Source organism: Coloeus monedula (assembly GCF_965178545.1).
Source record: "Coloeus monedula genome assembly, chromosome: 7".
In the NCBI taxonomy this organism is placed as follows: domain Eukaryota; kingdom Metazoa; phylum Chordata; class Aves; order Passeriformes; family Corvidae; genus Coloeus; species Coloeus monedula.
This window is the reverse complement of record NC_138787.1, coordinates 29582577-29596839: the sequence shown is the minus strand read 5'-3', so window position 1 is coordinate 29596839 and position 14263 is coordinate 29582577. Positions and strand designations below refer to the sequence as shown.

Here is a 14263-nt window from a genome sequence, read left to right as displayed (position 1 = left end):
TTGCAAGCCTAGAACAAGGAGCTGAAATCTGCATTATAAGACTTCCAAAATCAATGCATTTAAATAGCATGCTTAACAACAGGAGAGAAACTTCAAGTCCCTAGTTATGAGAACTTTTTCCTGAGGGTATTGTAGGATTGTAGGCCTTCCCCAGGAGAAGGCTTATTCCATGATACCTCATGTCCTGGAGTTGCATTAGTATTTTGGTGTGAGTAGCTATGTGGTGTCTCTAAGGGAGCTGTCAGATCCATCACTGGATGAGAATTTATCTTCATTTTGAAATTTTAGCTGCGTGTAGCTTAGTGCTTCTGGTTTGCTGCATGCACCTCTATTCAAGTCTGATGCTGATGCTAAAGAGTTAATAACAAAATTTTTTGGGAAAGTATGCAGCCCTTTGAGACAGAATAGGGTTTCAGACTGTACAAAAGAACTACTGGATCTTCAGTGACAGGACTAGGAGAGAGGATGGAGATTTCTTCTGTGTGTCTGTGTCTGTATACTTCTCTGTGTATTTATAGGAGGTGTAATAATCACTGATACATTTTCTTCAGATATTGCTAATGGGTCTCATTCTTCTCTGGGTAACCAGTCCCAGCAGAGAATACGATGGTGCAAGTCAGAGCTATATCAGCTGAAGATTTGGTATCAGCAGTTTGACTTCCCAAGTTTCCCATCATCCTTGTTCTTCATCCTTCTTACATTAACAGTTAGCAGCATTTGAGAGCTTTTGATTTATTTATGGAACTGGGACAAAGTACAGAGGCAACTCTATGTTTACGATTTAGGTGATATACAAGTGATACATAACAGAAGGATGAAAAATTGCTCAAGCCTTCTTGTGGTCATTGTGACCCAATATGAATCTCTCACATGCCAAAGTCTGAATTGCTTTCTTTGCTTGGGCAGAGTGTGCTGCTGTACTGACCCTAAAGAAGGCTCTTCAGAAGAGTCCTTAAGATCTTTTCATCACTATAGTATCTTTCCTCTGGGTTAGCTGACCTAGGGCTGGAACTTGCCTTTTCACTAGGTGGGGGAATGTCTATATACTGGCACTTCTAGAGCAGATGAAACTGTATCATCAAAACTGCACTTTCTACCATTTAAACAGAGCCACTTCCAGATGCATAGTTCAATTCACCTCGTATGATATAAATGTGTCTTCTCTGGGACATTGTGGTGACAGTGATGTTGGAAAAGGATCACAGCTGTTTAGACCTCCTGACAGATGGGATGCAAAAAAATGAAGTTAGATGCGACCAAAAGCCTCAAGCACACAATCCAGTCCTTATGGCTTAACATGTCAGCTGATTCCTGGTAACTGCACTGTCTTAGCAAGCAAAAATGTGAGATAAATCCTGTTATCTAAGCCTTATCTGTAGACATTTATGCAAAAATGTGTTGCTTCCTATTTGTGATGGGATACAAACATTCAGAAGAAGGGTGACAGGCGCTCGGCTGATATGTGGTATCTCATGCTACAGTGACTTCTGTCAGGAATTCCCTTGCTTTACATGTGAAGAGACGATGACAGGAGGATTGGGAATATCTGCAGTCACTGCCTTGATTTCCCTGCTGATTTTCTGTGCAGAGAAATTCCACTGAGAAGTATCTGCTCTCTTCTCTTCCAGAAAGTCCTGAATGGGAATTCCCACAAGGACAGGCTTGGGGGAGCATACTAGGAAGTCAGCTCTGCTCCAGCTGGCTTCTGTCCAATCCCAGTTTTCTCAGAATTCAGTGAAAAACATGACTGCAGCCCATACGGACTTGAACTAAAGCCTGCTGAGAGTTTGCAAATGGCCCTTTATGGTTGGGATTTCATTGTGGTTCTTCATTATGGATTCTGGAATATTTAATATTAGGACCTGGTCAGAACTTTGTTACCAGGTTCACTAAGACACTGATGAACAAGTCAATGAATAGGCATATAACTGCTTTTGTATTTGGTGGGGAGGAGTCTAGGAAAACCTTTTGTTTGTAGACATGAATGACAAAAAACTATTACTTGCTTTAATAACTTTTCCCTTCCTTCCTTGGTAGCCTAATAGTTTGTAATTTTTCTGCTTGTTCATGCAGGAACTACCTCTTCAGACTTAGTCTACACAACGTTTCTCTTATTCAGGTATGTTCACTTTTCACTCTCTTATTTTATTTGACTTATTAATGAAAGTTCTGTAATATTTGATGTATATTTTCAGAAGCCTATATATTGTAAATTTGCCCAAAGTGGTGGAGCAGGGAGAAGACAAAGTCAGAACCAGATGCTTATTCCCACTCCAGCGATAATGCTGGGGGAAAGGTTCTACTACACTTGCCCATTTGGATGGTGCATTCTGGTTTTGATTCTTGAATATTTGGGTGGTAATGGCATCTGCCAAAAATATGGCATCTTAAGGAAGAAAGCATATAGTGTGACTGATACAGGCTTAAACAACAATCAATAAAAACTCTTGGCTTTCTTTAGAGGTGTCAGCAACATGCCAGAGAAGGTTTTACTATTCTCATCCATCCTCATTTTAGCCCTTGTAGGCCTTTGTGAACATGGATTGTTGAGGAGCTGTGTTTTGCTGAATGCATTGGTAAAACCACGATTGGACTTGCAAGCATTCCAGAGGCAAAATGGGTTGAAAAATGTGTGTTACCATTGCCTTTACCAAGGCAAAGCAGCTGAAGTTTGAAAGGACTTGCAAATATCCAGCAGTATCAGAACTTTACTCTCACTGCACTGAATCTGGAATTGAAGGATGCAGCAAAAATTGTTAACGAAAACACCAGCTACTTATCTTTAAATAAATTAACACTTACGCTCTGGTATACTTACCATCTTCTATAGTTGCTAGATCACCAAAGATGTATTCAGCATTTTTTCAGCCAGGCTGAGAGGCCTTGCTCCTGTACCTGACCACACAAAGAAGCCATTAGGGCAGAATTGCCAGCCATTCTGATGTGCACAAGCCTCTTGCTGTTAGTAAGAGTTACAAGTATAGCTGGAGAGAAGAAAAGATGTTTAATGGTTGTAAAATGAATTGAATCTTCCTTTAAAAAGAAAACAAAGTCCAGACTTACCAATGACAACAATAAAGAGTTAGAGAAACTGCTACTCCCATTTGGCAGTGCCTTCCCTTTGCAGAGCCATATTAGCATGGCTGGAAGGTTTCCAGCGAGCACACAGGAGAGGAAAGTCTTTGTAGCTATGAGAGGTGTCGCACCTTCTTCAGTACCTGTTATCACACTGCCTGACACAGCCTCTGGTGCTTGTCAAGGATCCCCTTCCACGAGACACAATTGTGAATCTCGCTCATACACTTCTGAAGTCAGGCTTGGCCCGGGCCCTTTTCAGTGCAGTGAGTTTCCTTTTCTACACTGCAAGACATGGGAAGTCTCCTTCTATGGCACTGGAGGCTGCTGTGGGATCTCCGGTTAACATAATGAGCTTAGTTCGCTCCTGCTTTCTGGGTGTATCCGGTTACTCTGCCAAAACTTTTTGCATGACAAAGAGAGCATGGAATTATGTTGACACACGTGTTGGGAATGATGGAAGTGATTGTTTCCCGACCTAATGGTTGCCTAAGTAGCTGCTTGGCTTGTCTCCATAAAGCTCATGATGCGGTTTAAAGGCACCACCTTCCCTTCGCTGTGCATCATTTTAAAGGTCAGATCAGAAAGCGAGACAAGAAATGCAAGGAACCTGCATTTAGCTCTATAGGGGTGAGAGTGCAGTTTAAGAAATAATTACAATGTTAATTTGCATTATTTTGTATCTCATCTTTGCTCGTAAGTAAAAGACAGTGTAGCTCTTGCCAGGCCTGAATCGGGATAGTTTTTCATCTTGAGATTGTATTTTGATTTATTTCTGCTCATGCGACTTCATTATCATCCTGCCAGTGGTGTTAAATCTGCTTCATGGTGCAGGTTTGTGCTGACAAATATCTGCTCCCTTGCATTTGTACTTCCATGAGGTGAGGGCAGAAACATGAGGAGCATTTTCTATGGAGACAGCAGGATATGTTGGTTGTGAGACAAAGTCTGGCAGTGTGAGGAATGTACCCCTCAAAGCATGGTTCAATGAAGTTTAAAGCTGTTTTTTCCAAAGTGTTCTCATGCTGTATCCTGAGGCTGCACTGTCCCTGTGGGAAAAAGGCATGACACAGAGTTTAGATAGGAAGTTACTGTCTTGGAATTGCAGTAGTAGACTAAAAGACAAATTTGAATATTATGTGGGCAAGTTTCTGATTAAGAGCTGTGTAAAAAAGACAGCATTACCCTATAAAAGAATTTTGATTTCAGGGGAATGAAGGAAGAGGTCGGTTTTGGGACGTGTCAGCTCTTGGGCCCCTTTATAATAAGGGGTCAATTCTTTTCCTTTCTTATCTCTCATCTGGTTTACCATGTGCTGATATTTCCTCCTCACTTAGAATTTTTTATTGGTTCTGCTGAGGTTGCTTCTCCAAGATCTTTTACATGAGAATTAGTGATCTTTTACTAGAGAACTAGCAAAAACTGAAACAGAACAAGCTCATTTTCTGCTCCACAGAACCAAATGTCCTGACTTCTCAGAGATTTTTCTTCCTCCTCTGTTTCCAAAATGTGTTTCAGAATTTCCATTTGGAACCTGTGAAGCTTTTCACCAAATGAGTTTTAGTTGCATGAGAAACTTTGGTGGTAGTTAATACTTTTGTGAAAAACATTTTTGGCTGAACTTCAATATCCCTCAGGAAGCTGAGGCCCAGGTATTTTGGGGATCATTTGTGATTTTGTCTACTTCTTTTTCTTGCCAAAATTGAAGCACCTTGTTAAAAAATTACCGAAAATCAGCATCTTGAGATGGGGTATTCAAAAACACCTGTTAATATTGAAAACGTTGGCATGTAGCACTCAAATTCTTGCAGCAGTCAAGAAGCACAATTTTAAAATGGATAATCTTCCCTAAATGTTTAACATCTCTTTTAAACAAAATCTCTGCAACATTTCATGTCCATATTTAAATTGTTGTCTTATATGCATTGTAAACTCTCGTTATTAGACATTTTATAGAACACTTTTTTAAAATGATGTGCACTTGGAGAGCATGCTGGTTAATTTATGCATGGATCTGAAAGAAGGTTAGCTCCTAATCTGCAGCTTTCATGGTGAGGCCATAGAAAAGTCAGTTTTATACTGGAGTTGGTAATTAATAGAGTAGGTGGAAGGGTCATTTTAAAAACATAAGCCTTTGAGCAAATTTTAAAAAAAAGCACAATACTGATTGGGATTTCTTAGCTAGGAGCACTATTCTGGGGTGTGTGTTAAAAGCAGGCTACTTGGCTGGCATTTCATAAATCACAGTGCAGTGCCTATCCCCTGCTCACTGTGATTTTACCTGGATTCTCAGTTCTCAATTGAAATAAGTAGGAAATTATTTTTCCAACCTTTTTGAGATACAAAGATTTCCAACCTTTTTGCACTGAGATGAAAACAAACCTCTTCGATATTTTTGTAAAATCTGAAGGAGAATGAGATAGACACATGGTTAATTGGCATGCAAATACTCTGGGTCAAGTTATTTCCTGAAGTATCAAAAGAGAGCATTTATATGTGCATTTCTCTCATCTCAAACACTTGTCCTTGTTTGTTTGGGGAATCCTTTTTCCCCTTCCTCTTTCCCTTTCTCTTTCCCTTTCTTTTTCATTTTCCTTTCCTCTTTCTGCTTTCCCTTTCCATTCTCTGTGGATCTAAGATGTCCTTCTGGACTCTCATCTGGTAAGTGTAATAGAAAATGCAAGAATTTCATAAAATATTTTGGTTTCAATTGTTTCTTTTAATGGAACATCTCCTGTAAAAAAAGTTTTTAAGCAGCCCTGTGAAGTTCGTGTTTTGATATGTCAGGCTAGTGGTATTTAAAGTATTTAAAATACTTCAAGAGTCTGTACTATATTTTTACACACTGTGAATGAATAAGTAAGTGCACCTGTTGCAAAACTATTTGGAAGACATAAGTTATTTCACCTAACAAAGATTTTAAAAAATTGAGATAAAAATATGTTTTAATTGACTATTTAATATTTTTTCCTAAGGACAAAAATTGAAGTGTGGGTTAAGGATAGAGAGAGAGTGTGAGTTCCCCAGTAGTCATAAACCTGAATTAGGAGGGACTGCCTGTGGAGTTCCACACTGTCCAGTACCACCTTGGTCTACAATTATAGATCTACTGTTACCCCACTGCAGAACATGAAAATGCTACAGAGCTGTCACGGGTTGAGTTTGTAACCGGGCAGAAACACTAATTTAGTGTAGTGGTTTGGTCCAAAATACTCATTACTGTTTATCTTCTGTGAGATAAGAATTAGAAGAAATGCAAAGCAGGCACCAAACTTGAAAGAATATAAAGCAGTTTATTAACAGACCTAAAAGAGGGGAAAAAAATTATACTACCTTCAGAACTCTCCTCCTCCCCCCACCTTCCTCCCTTCTCCCACTGACAATGTAAAAAGACAACCCTTAAGATGTTCAGTCTGTTTACCACTGCCATATAACCTTGTTCAGTCCATTTAGAAAGAGAAGTCTCTTCTTGCTCATGCTATGAAAACAGTATCACAACGAGACAGCCGCCCACTTCCAAATATTGTTCAGTCCATTTAGGAAGAGGAGTCTCTCTGCCTGCATGTGAGTCTCTTCCCCCGACTTGCAGCTTTTCCCGCAACTGCTTTTGAGGGTCCACTCTTGAAGTTTTTTGGGGTACAATTTTAAGGTTGAGCCGTTCAGAAACAAAAACAGAGGCCCTTCTCCTTCCCTGGGAGCAAAGGGTCTTCATCATCTTCATCTTTAGGATTATCTCTGGGAGCATCTCTAGGAATTGAGGTTTTCTCCTTTCCTGTGTGGAGCAAAAGTCCTCATCTGGTTCATCTCTCCCTGTCCAAACTTCTCATGAAATTACAGCTGTGTCAGCATCTGCCTATCTCAGCGCAGGTGCTTTTGCTTACAAGTTGAACACTCCACCCCCCATATCTTCATGAAATTACAATGGGTACTCTGATATATCATAGCTTCACAACAGAATTTCAGCTTTAAGCATCTCCTCTCTCTCTTCCCTCAGGTTTTCAGCTCTTCACAGCAGTAAAAGGGTTAATCTCACCTCGGCCTTGCAGCTTTGCAGCTGGAATGTTGAATGTTTCTTATCGCAGTGGAGAGGGGGGAGAGCCGAGCCGCTCCGGCTGCCCACGGCACGGCAGTGGGGGGGGTTCCATGGCTGGAACAGGTCCATGGCTCCAGGATGGCCGTGGCCTGGCCCCCACACGGGGCCTGCAGCCACCTGTCCCAGCACCAGAAACGAGAGAGAGCTTGGAGGGGGAGTTTGCCTATTCTTAAATGTGTATCACAGAGGTGGTCACAACTTTAAGTGGCTTAGAGAATTGTCCATATTCAAACTGGCCAGCTGATAGGTTCTATCAGTTCCCAGAGGAAACTGTAAGCACCCCTTAGCAAGGACATCCCTTCCGGGACTATGCTTGCTAACCTATGACAAGAACAACTTCATTTGCTTCTGAAATGTGGCTCCACATTTCTAAATAAGATCCCCTATATTCACATGGGCACTTTGGAGAGTGCTATCCAGTCACCAGACCAAAACCTGATGAACTTCTCAGTCCCACTGAGGCATAAGACTTAAAACCAAGCTTAAAGTAAGTTATCAACATACTGAGGCAGTATCTGCTCTTAAATCATGATCTGAACCTTACTGAAATAAATTTCTTTCTGCTGATATTGTTGGGGTTTTGGAATGAGCATTTTTTCAAACCTGAAATAGAGATAAGACAACTCCATAGTGTCCTGTAGCAGATGAACTGCAGCCACTTATCCAGTTCATTTCTGGTAAGGATGGTTTTACTCCAGTTTTTCTCCCCTCAATCTAAGAAGCAGCAACATCCCTGCTACAGAGATGAAGCTCTTAAACTGCACAGCTGCTCCTGAAGACACACTTCCCTCTCTGCTACTCCCTGAAGGGATCTTTAACTCTGTGGCATAATCACTGGTAAATCAACAGCACGTATCAACAAAGTGTAGTTAATAATAATAATAATAAAACTTGGGTATCAGTCCTCAATATGTCACATAGCAACAAATGGAACAGGTTTTGTCTTTTGCACTTTGAATCAAACCGAGCATTAAATGCATTATTTTCTACTTCTTTAGAGCTCAGTAGTGCCACACTTATGTCTGCTGATGAGAAACATGCTCTGCAAGTGTATAGAAGTGTGAGGAGAGGTGGCAGAGTTTAACTTGGTTTTTCTCTGTATAGTTGAATAAAATATGATAAACAAAATCAGTGGGGAACAGTGAGTAGTATAGTTTACAGCACAAATTGTCACTCAAGTAATCTTTCCTGGTGAAAATACTTCACTGAGAAATGTTAAGGATTCACAATATGTTCATAAAGCCCTGGCACTCATCAGAAATCTTGCAAATATTAGATAAGTCTTACATCCCCAAGAGTTGCTGGAGAGGCACCAGATGGGGCTTGGAGGGCCAAATTCGTACTGCTGGCTCTGCCCATGGATGCCTGAGGTAAAGTTCGTCTGCCCAGTTTGTCTGCCTGGTGTTGGCTCACACGTGAAATAGGGCTGTAGCACTTCTTTATAAAGTGCTGTGGGGTTTGCCAGTAAAAGAGAGGTAAAAGTATTGTATTTCAGATTTCCTTGCAGAAACATCCTTGAGCCAGAACTGTTCCTATTTTTCAAAATATCCTTTCAAAGATCATGAGACAATTAGGCATTGATATGCAGTGCAAGTCCAGGGGTGCCCAACTTTGCTGAAGGTATTTATTTCTTCAATCTAGTTGGAATGTCAAGATTATCATCCAATTTAAAATCTAGTTTAGGAAGTAATTTTGGGAAAGAGTAAGAATACTTTGTCTATCTTTATGTACCATTGAGTCGCCTGACAGGAACTCTATTTTGAAATATTCAGGAATAAGCTTCAGTTTCCAGAAGCAGTTTATTATTTGTTTCTTGCAGATTCTCAGATACACATTTGAGTTATATGGCACATATTTCTAGATATAATGTTTATTTCTTTATTTTCAGGCCAATGCAGTTCCCTCATTTAAAAACATAATCAAAATCTCTACTAGAGCAGATGCAGTCTTTAATATGTGGCTCATAGCTGAGTTCAGGTTGTCACATATTTTATCAGTATGAAACATTTTTTATTAACAGATTAACATATAAATCTATTCATAAATCACCTTCCAAATCTGCACCCAAAACTTCTCACTCTCAGCCTAGAGGTTTAAAGGTATTCCATAATAAAGCTTATATTGCCTGGAAAAACTTTCTGTTAAATTCAGCTATTTATTCTTATGGTTTCGTGTCCCCAAATAAAATCTACTCCCTGAATATTCCCTTCCTTAAAACGTTTGGTCAAGAGCTAGATTGCAGCTTTCAGGTGCAAGTCTTCCTTCCCAAGATTTATGTAAGAGAGAAATTTCTTTGTGGAGTGAGAGATGAGGGACGAAAATAATTCATGTCAGACTGGAGGTGACCATGTCTGAAGGCCACACCTCATCCTTCAAGGACACACTTCTCCAGCTCCTCACTGCAGGGAACTGTACTCTGTGATGGGCTCCAGCATCTGCTGTTAGGAACCAAACTTCTGCTGATGTTACTCATCAGCTGAAGTTCAGAGAGCAGAAAAAGCAAATCTCCTCTCACACTCCATAGTGTTGAGTGGTTTCTGAACACAGCATCCCCTCTCTGTCTGAGAGAACCCAGCTCATGAGTCCATTTATAATCAGCAAAGCTTTTAAGCCCAGGTTTAACTTTAAATAAATGCCAGTTTTCCTTTGAGAAGTCTCTGATTTAAGAACATACTGCATGCTGTGGTGAGTAAAAATGTTTCAATATGCACATTCATAGGTCTGCTAAACTGGCTCAGAGTGTACTGTCTAGTCATGATCAATCTAATTGCTCTCTAAAGTGAGTATTTAGGCATGGTATAGGAACTTCTTCTATATATATATTTACATATCTATTTTTATATATGTACCCATACACAGGAGGATCACATACATAGGGTGTAGCACCCCTATAGTGGAGGTCCAGGAGCTGTACTTGTTTGGATTTGTACTTTAAGCAGGGCAGCCTTCTCGGAGTGAGTGAAGGCCATGGAGCTGATTTGCATCCAGAGGGGAACTACCCTGTTATGCTTGCACAGTAAAGTGAGAGGTTTACATGATGAATGTCAGCTGTGGATTGCCAGCCTGCTTCCCTGGGTAATTTGTTAGTTGTCATTCCCTCCTTCCCTGCCTCACCTCACCTAGAAGCCAAAATTACTGCAGGGGTAGTCTTGGTCTTTATCAGCAGACATTGTGAGCAGGATTTAGAAACTGAGAATTTAATTAGCTGCTGAAGTCACTTACTGATAACAGTAGCATATTGGACTCTTTATTTGATAAAACCCTGTCAGGCATTTTATGTGTAGGGAATGAAGACTAATGCTCTTATTTCTTGCAACTTACAGTCAGGACCATTAGACATCCTTTAGAAAAGGAAGAGAAAAAAATGAAAATCAAAAGAAAAATAAATTCCTTGGACTTCTCATTTCCTGTCACCAATGTTGCTTCTTTATCATTGCAAAATATATTTTGGTTTGCATGTTTAGCCCCTTTTTCTCTGTGGGCTGCTTCCCACTCCAGCAGCTCCAGGAGGCTCTGGGGGATCTGCATGTGCTTATGGCTGTCCCCTGCTCTGACACACTCACTCATCTGTGGCTGCTGTCGACAAACCCAGCCCTGCAGATGTTCTGAGAGGCAAATCAGCCCCTCGTTGTAGGCAACACCTTACCTAAGCCAACATTTATACAAAATGAGATTTATATAAAAATACGCTTTTAAAATTCTTATTACTTCAGGTATGTGGGATATTTTTAGACATGGGAGTGGTTTATTCGCTGGCTGTAAAGGCTGGCGTACTGCAAGGCACAGGAAGCGATTCCGAATTGCTCCTGTCGCAGATAAGGCTCTGTGACACGATCGCTGTGGAGGGCTCCGGCACAGGATGGGTTTAACGCAGCACCTTGACTGAGAGCAGTCGCTGTGGGAGCAGTGACCTATCGAGTTCCACACGCGAGCACAGCCAGCTCCCGCTGCACCCTGTCCTGGCGGGGAGCGGATCCCTCCCGCAGCCTCCCCGCTCGGCAAGCCCGGCTTTGTGGCGGTGGGAGCTGCCCGCCCACGGATCCCAGCACAGCTCCTGCATCCTGCTGGGGCTGCGGCTGCTCAGCGCTGTGCGCTCAGTGAAGGGCTCCTCCTGCCTGGGACACGGCGTCCCGACCCATCCCTGGCGTGGGAGCTGAGCCGCACACGCTGGGAAGTCACAAGTAAGAGGAGTCCTTGGGCATCTTACAAGATGAGCAGTGGAGTACGTGGGCCAATTACTGCAAAAAAAACCCCAGCAGGTTGGCGCTTTTAAAAGACTGGGAATACAGAGGACTATCTACATTTTATTCTCAAAGCAGAGCTTAAGAGAGATCTAAATGATTCGTGTCCCTTGCACCAGCTCTCTGCACAGGATTAAGTTTGACCCTGTTAGCATCCAGTCATTTATAATGAGAGCATTAAAAAATCACCATTTATTGATTTGCATCTCTCAAGGGCCCACAAATGACCTCACATTTCCTCTAAAACCAACTGTTGAGCTCTTTACAAAAAAGAAAAAAAAATATTTTATAGTAAACATATTTCATATTACCATGTGTGTTTTTTTCCCTAGGTAAATAATCTTCTTTTCTCTGTTAGTAACAGTTTAGCTGATGTGTGTTTTACAGCTTCTTTTAAGCGCAGCAGTTCTGAATGACTAATAGGAGGGGATTATTGGAGCTGTGGAGCAGTCACAGACGTGGCCTGCACAGCTGTTACCAGACACCCAGAGCTGGGGAGCTGAGATGGGAACGTTTGCTCATCACTCCCCACAGGACATTGATCCTGTCTCAGCATGGCAGGTGTAGCTGAATCCCCGAATCCTTTGAAACCCTCAAAGAGCTTTGGCCTCCAAGGTTTCACCTGCCTTCCCCAGGCTGAGCTCAAGGAGAGCACAACCCACACACTAAGAGGACATATGTGTAAACAGGCACAACCTTGACTATACCTGTGGCATCTCCAGCCACCCTGACTGGAGAAGGATGGAAAGTTTGCAGGTTCAGAAACCTTTCTTTGGCTGGAGGAGAAGCAGCAGCAAACCTACAGCTGAACAAGATCAGGCAATAGCTGCTGTGGGTAGCCTGCTAATGGGTGGGCAGTGGGAAAGGAAAGGTGGGTTATATCACTGGAGGAGGGCAAGGGAATGTGGCTGTGGGGCATAAATGAGTTGCTGTGTGCCACTGTAGCTTGAGCAGTTAATAGGAGCAATGATCTTAAGTTACTCTACTGTCACCGAAATGCTTCTTTCATCTAGAAGCTACCACACCATGGTTATAGCTATCTGTTACATCTTTATCAGTGACACAACCAAGTAGAGAATATTCTGAGACTGAGGAGACCAAGTGTGAGGAGTCAGGGGAAGGGCATGTGCAAAAAAATGACATATTTATCTCCATTCTCTGCAAGGAGAGTTTGGATAGCATGGGCTGGCTGCTTCACTTACAGACAGCTGTGAAGAGGTAAGGTGGTTTCCAGCTATCCCCAGTCGGAGCTTTCCTTTCTCCACATGTGAAGCTGAGATAATGACACTTTGTCCTCTTGAAACGCTCTGAAATATGTGGCTTTCTGTTTAAGATCTTAATGTTATATGTGATTACATGCACTTGTAAATGTAGGAAATTTTCCATAACTGTGAGCCTACAAAATTGTCATATTCTGATTTAAAGTAGATGTAGTATTAAGCAGTTGTTATATTTGCCTCTGCTTTTTAGGTAAGCAATTAGGCAATTCCAGCATGTCTATGTGTTTAAAATGGACCCCTTTTTCACTAGCTGTTTTCTAAACATTTTGAATGAAAACCTTTGAATGTAAGAATAGAATAGTTGGGGTCTGCTAGGGGAAAAATGCTGTACAAATGTATCCCTTCAGATAAAAATACTTAGAATATGAATAAATCTGCAAACTCATGTAACAAAGAGAACAGCTTGGAAGGAATGTGGGGGAGGGTTAATAAAAATATGTTTTTGTCGGAAACACTTTTCTGTCAATAATTCCATACATTATTTTAATTATTAATTATTTGCTTCAGACAGGAGACAAAGTAAGGTTTTGGGGTTTTAGAAAAAGAGTACTTTACTTCCTTATAAGTAAGGAAAAAGGGCTGACAGGTCTGCAGCCATTTGAATAGGCTGCAAGGTCACCCAGAAAGAAGTGATTTAAGCTTTATGAAGAATGTGGGGGAAAAAAAGTCTTAAGTTAGCCTGGGATAATGAAGAGACAAACTGCAATTGCCTAAGAGGAGAGAATTTTGATATATGGGGCAGAAAGGAATGATCAATGGTTCATAAATATAATAGTGGTAAACACAGTGACAGGAGAAAAAATGTATGTGGCTAATATAATTGTTACAAATTTAGTAGCTTTTGCTGTGAGATCAGTTATTGAGGATTTAAGAACAAGGAAAAGAATTTTTTTTCAATAGAAGATAAATGTGAAAGCTTTGAAAACCACCAGAAAGGCGCTAGATGGAAGAAGCACAAAGAAGTATGCTGCATTAATCCTGTTGTAGAAGCATTTTGTATTCCCTCATCTTAATTATAGGGCATATTCTCAAAACTCATTTGTGGAATCTTTGACCTTCATAGAGTTCGAATGCAAATGTGCTGGAGGTGAAGGAAGAGCCAGGTGGAAGTGGGAATGTAAGGGCAGGACTCAAACTGAAGGAAATTGAAAAATAAATCCTGGGTTGGCAGGAGAGTGAAGACTGGAGAACAGAACAGAGGATCTGGGAGGAAGGAATGAAAGACACTGCATCAGAGCCATCTTTGCAGGAGAAGGAGCAAATACATTCCTTGTTGAGATGAAGCTTGGCAGAGCTCACTGAAGCATCAGGTGCTGACGTCTGGTGTTGGAAAAGAGGAGGCAGAAGCAAGGCAAACTGTGACAGACCAAGCAGGGAGTCTGAAGGCATCTGCTTCCCGGCCTTAGGAGGAAGATGGGTGGATGGATGCCGAGCACAGTGGTCAGGTTCTGGCCGCTGGCAGTGGCAGCAGGCAGGTGCTATGTCCAGCTGGGCTGGGCAGTGAGGGTGTAGTAGGGCTTAGAAGCACTTGAAATTTTGGTGGTGGGACAGGAGTGGCAGAGAGCCATCTTCCC

General features: G+C 41.5%; 1 protein-coding gene across 1 annotated transcript in view; it reads left to right on the top strand.

The window, feature by feature from the left end:
* Positions 1–14263, top strand: part of SEMA5B (semaphorin 5B) — a gene marked incomplete at both ends in the record, with an annotated part of 130900 nt that overhangs the window by 27930 nt on the left and 88707 nt on the right. Inside the window, one exon of the mRNA XM_082285215.1 lies at positions 2074–2119. Coding sequence (XP_082141341.1) covers positions 2074–2119 — 46 coding nt within the window. The remainder of the gene's footprint in view (positions 1–2073; positions 2120–14263) is intronic.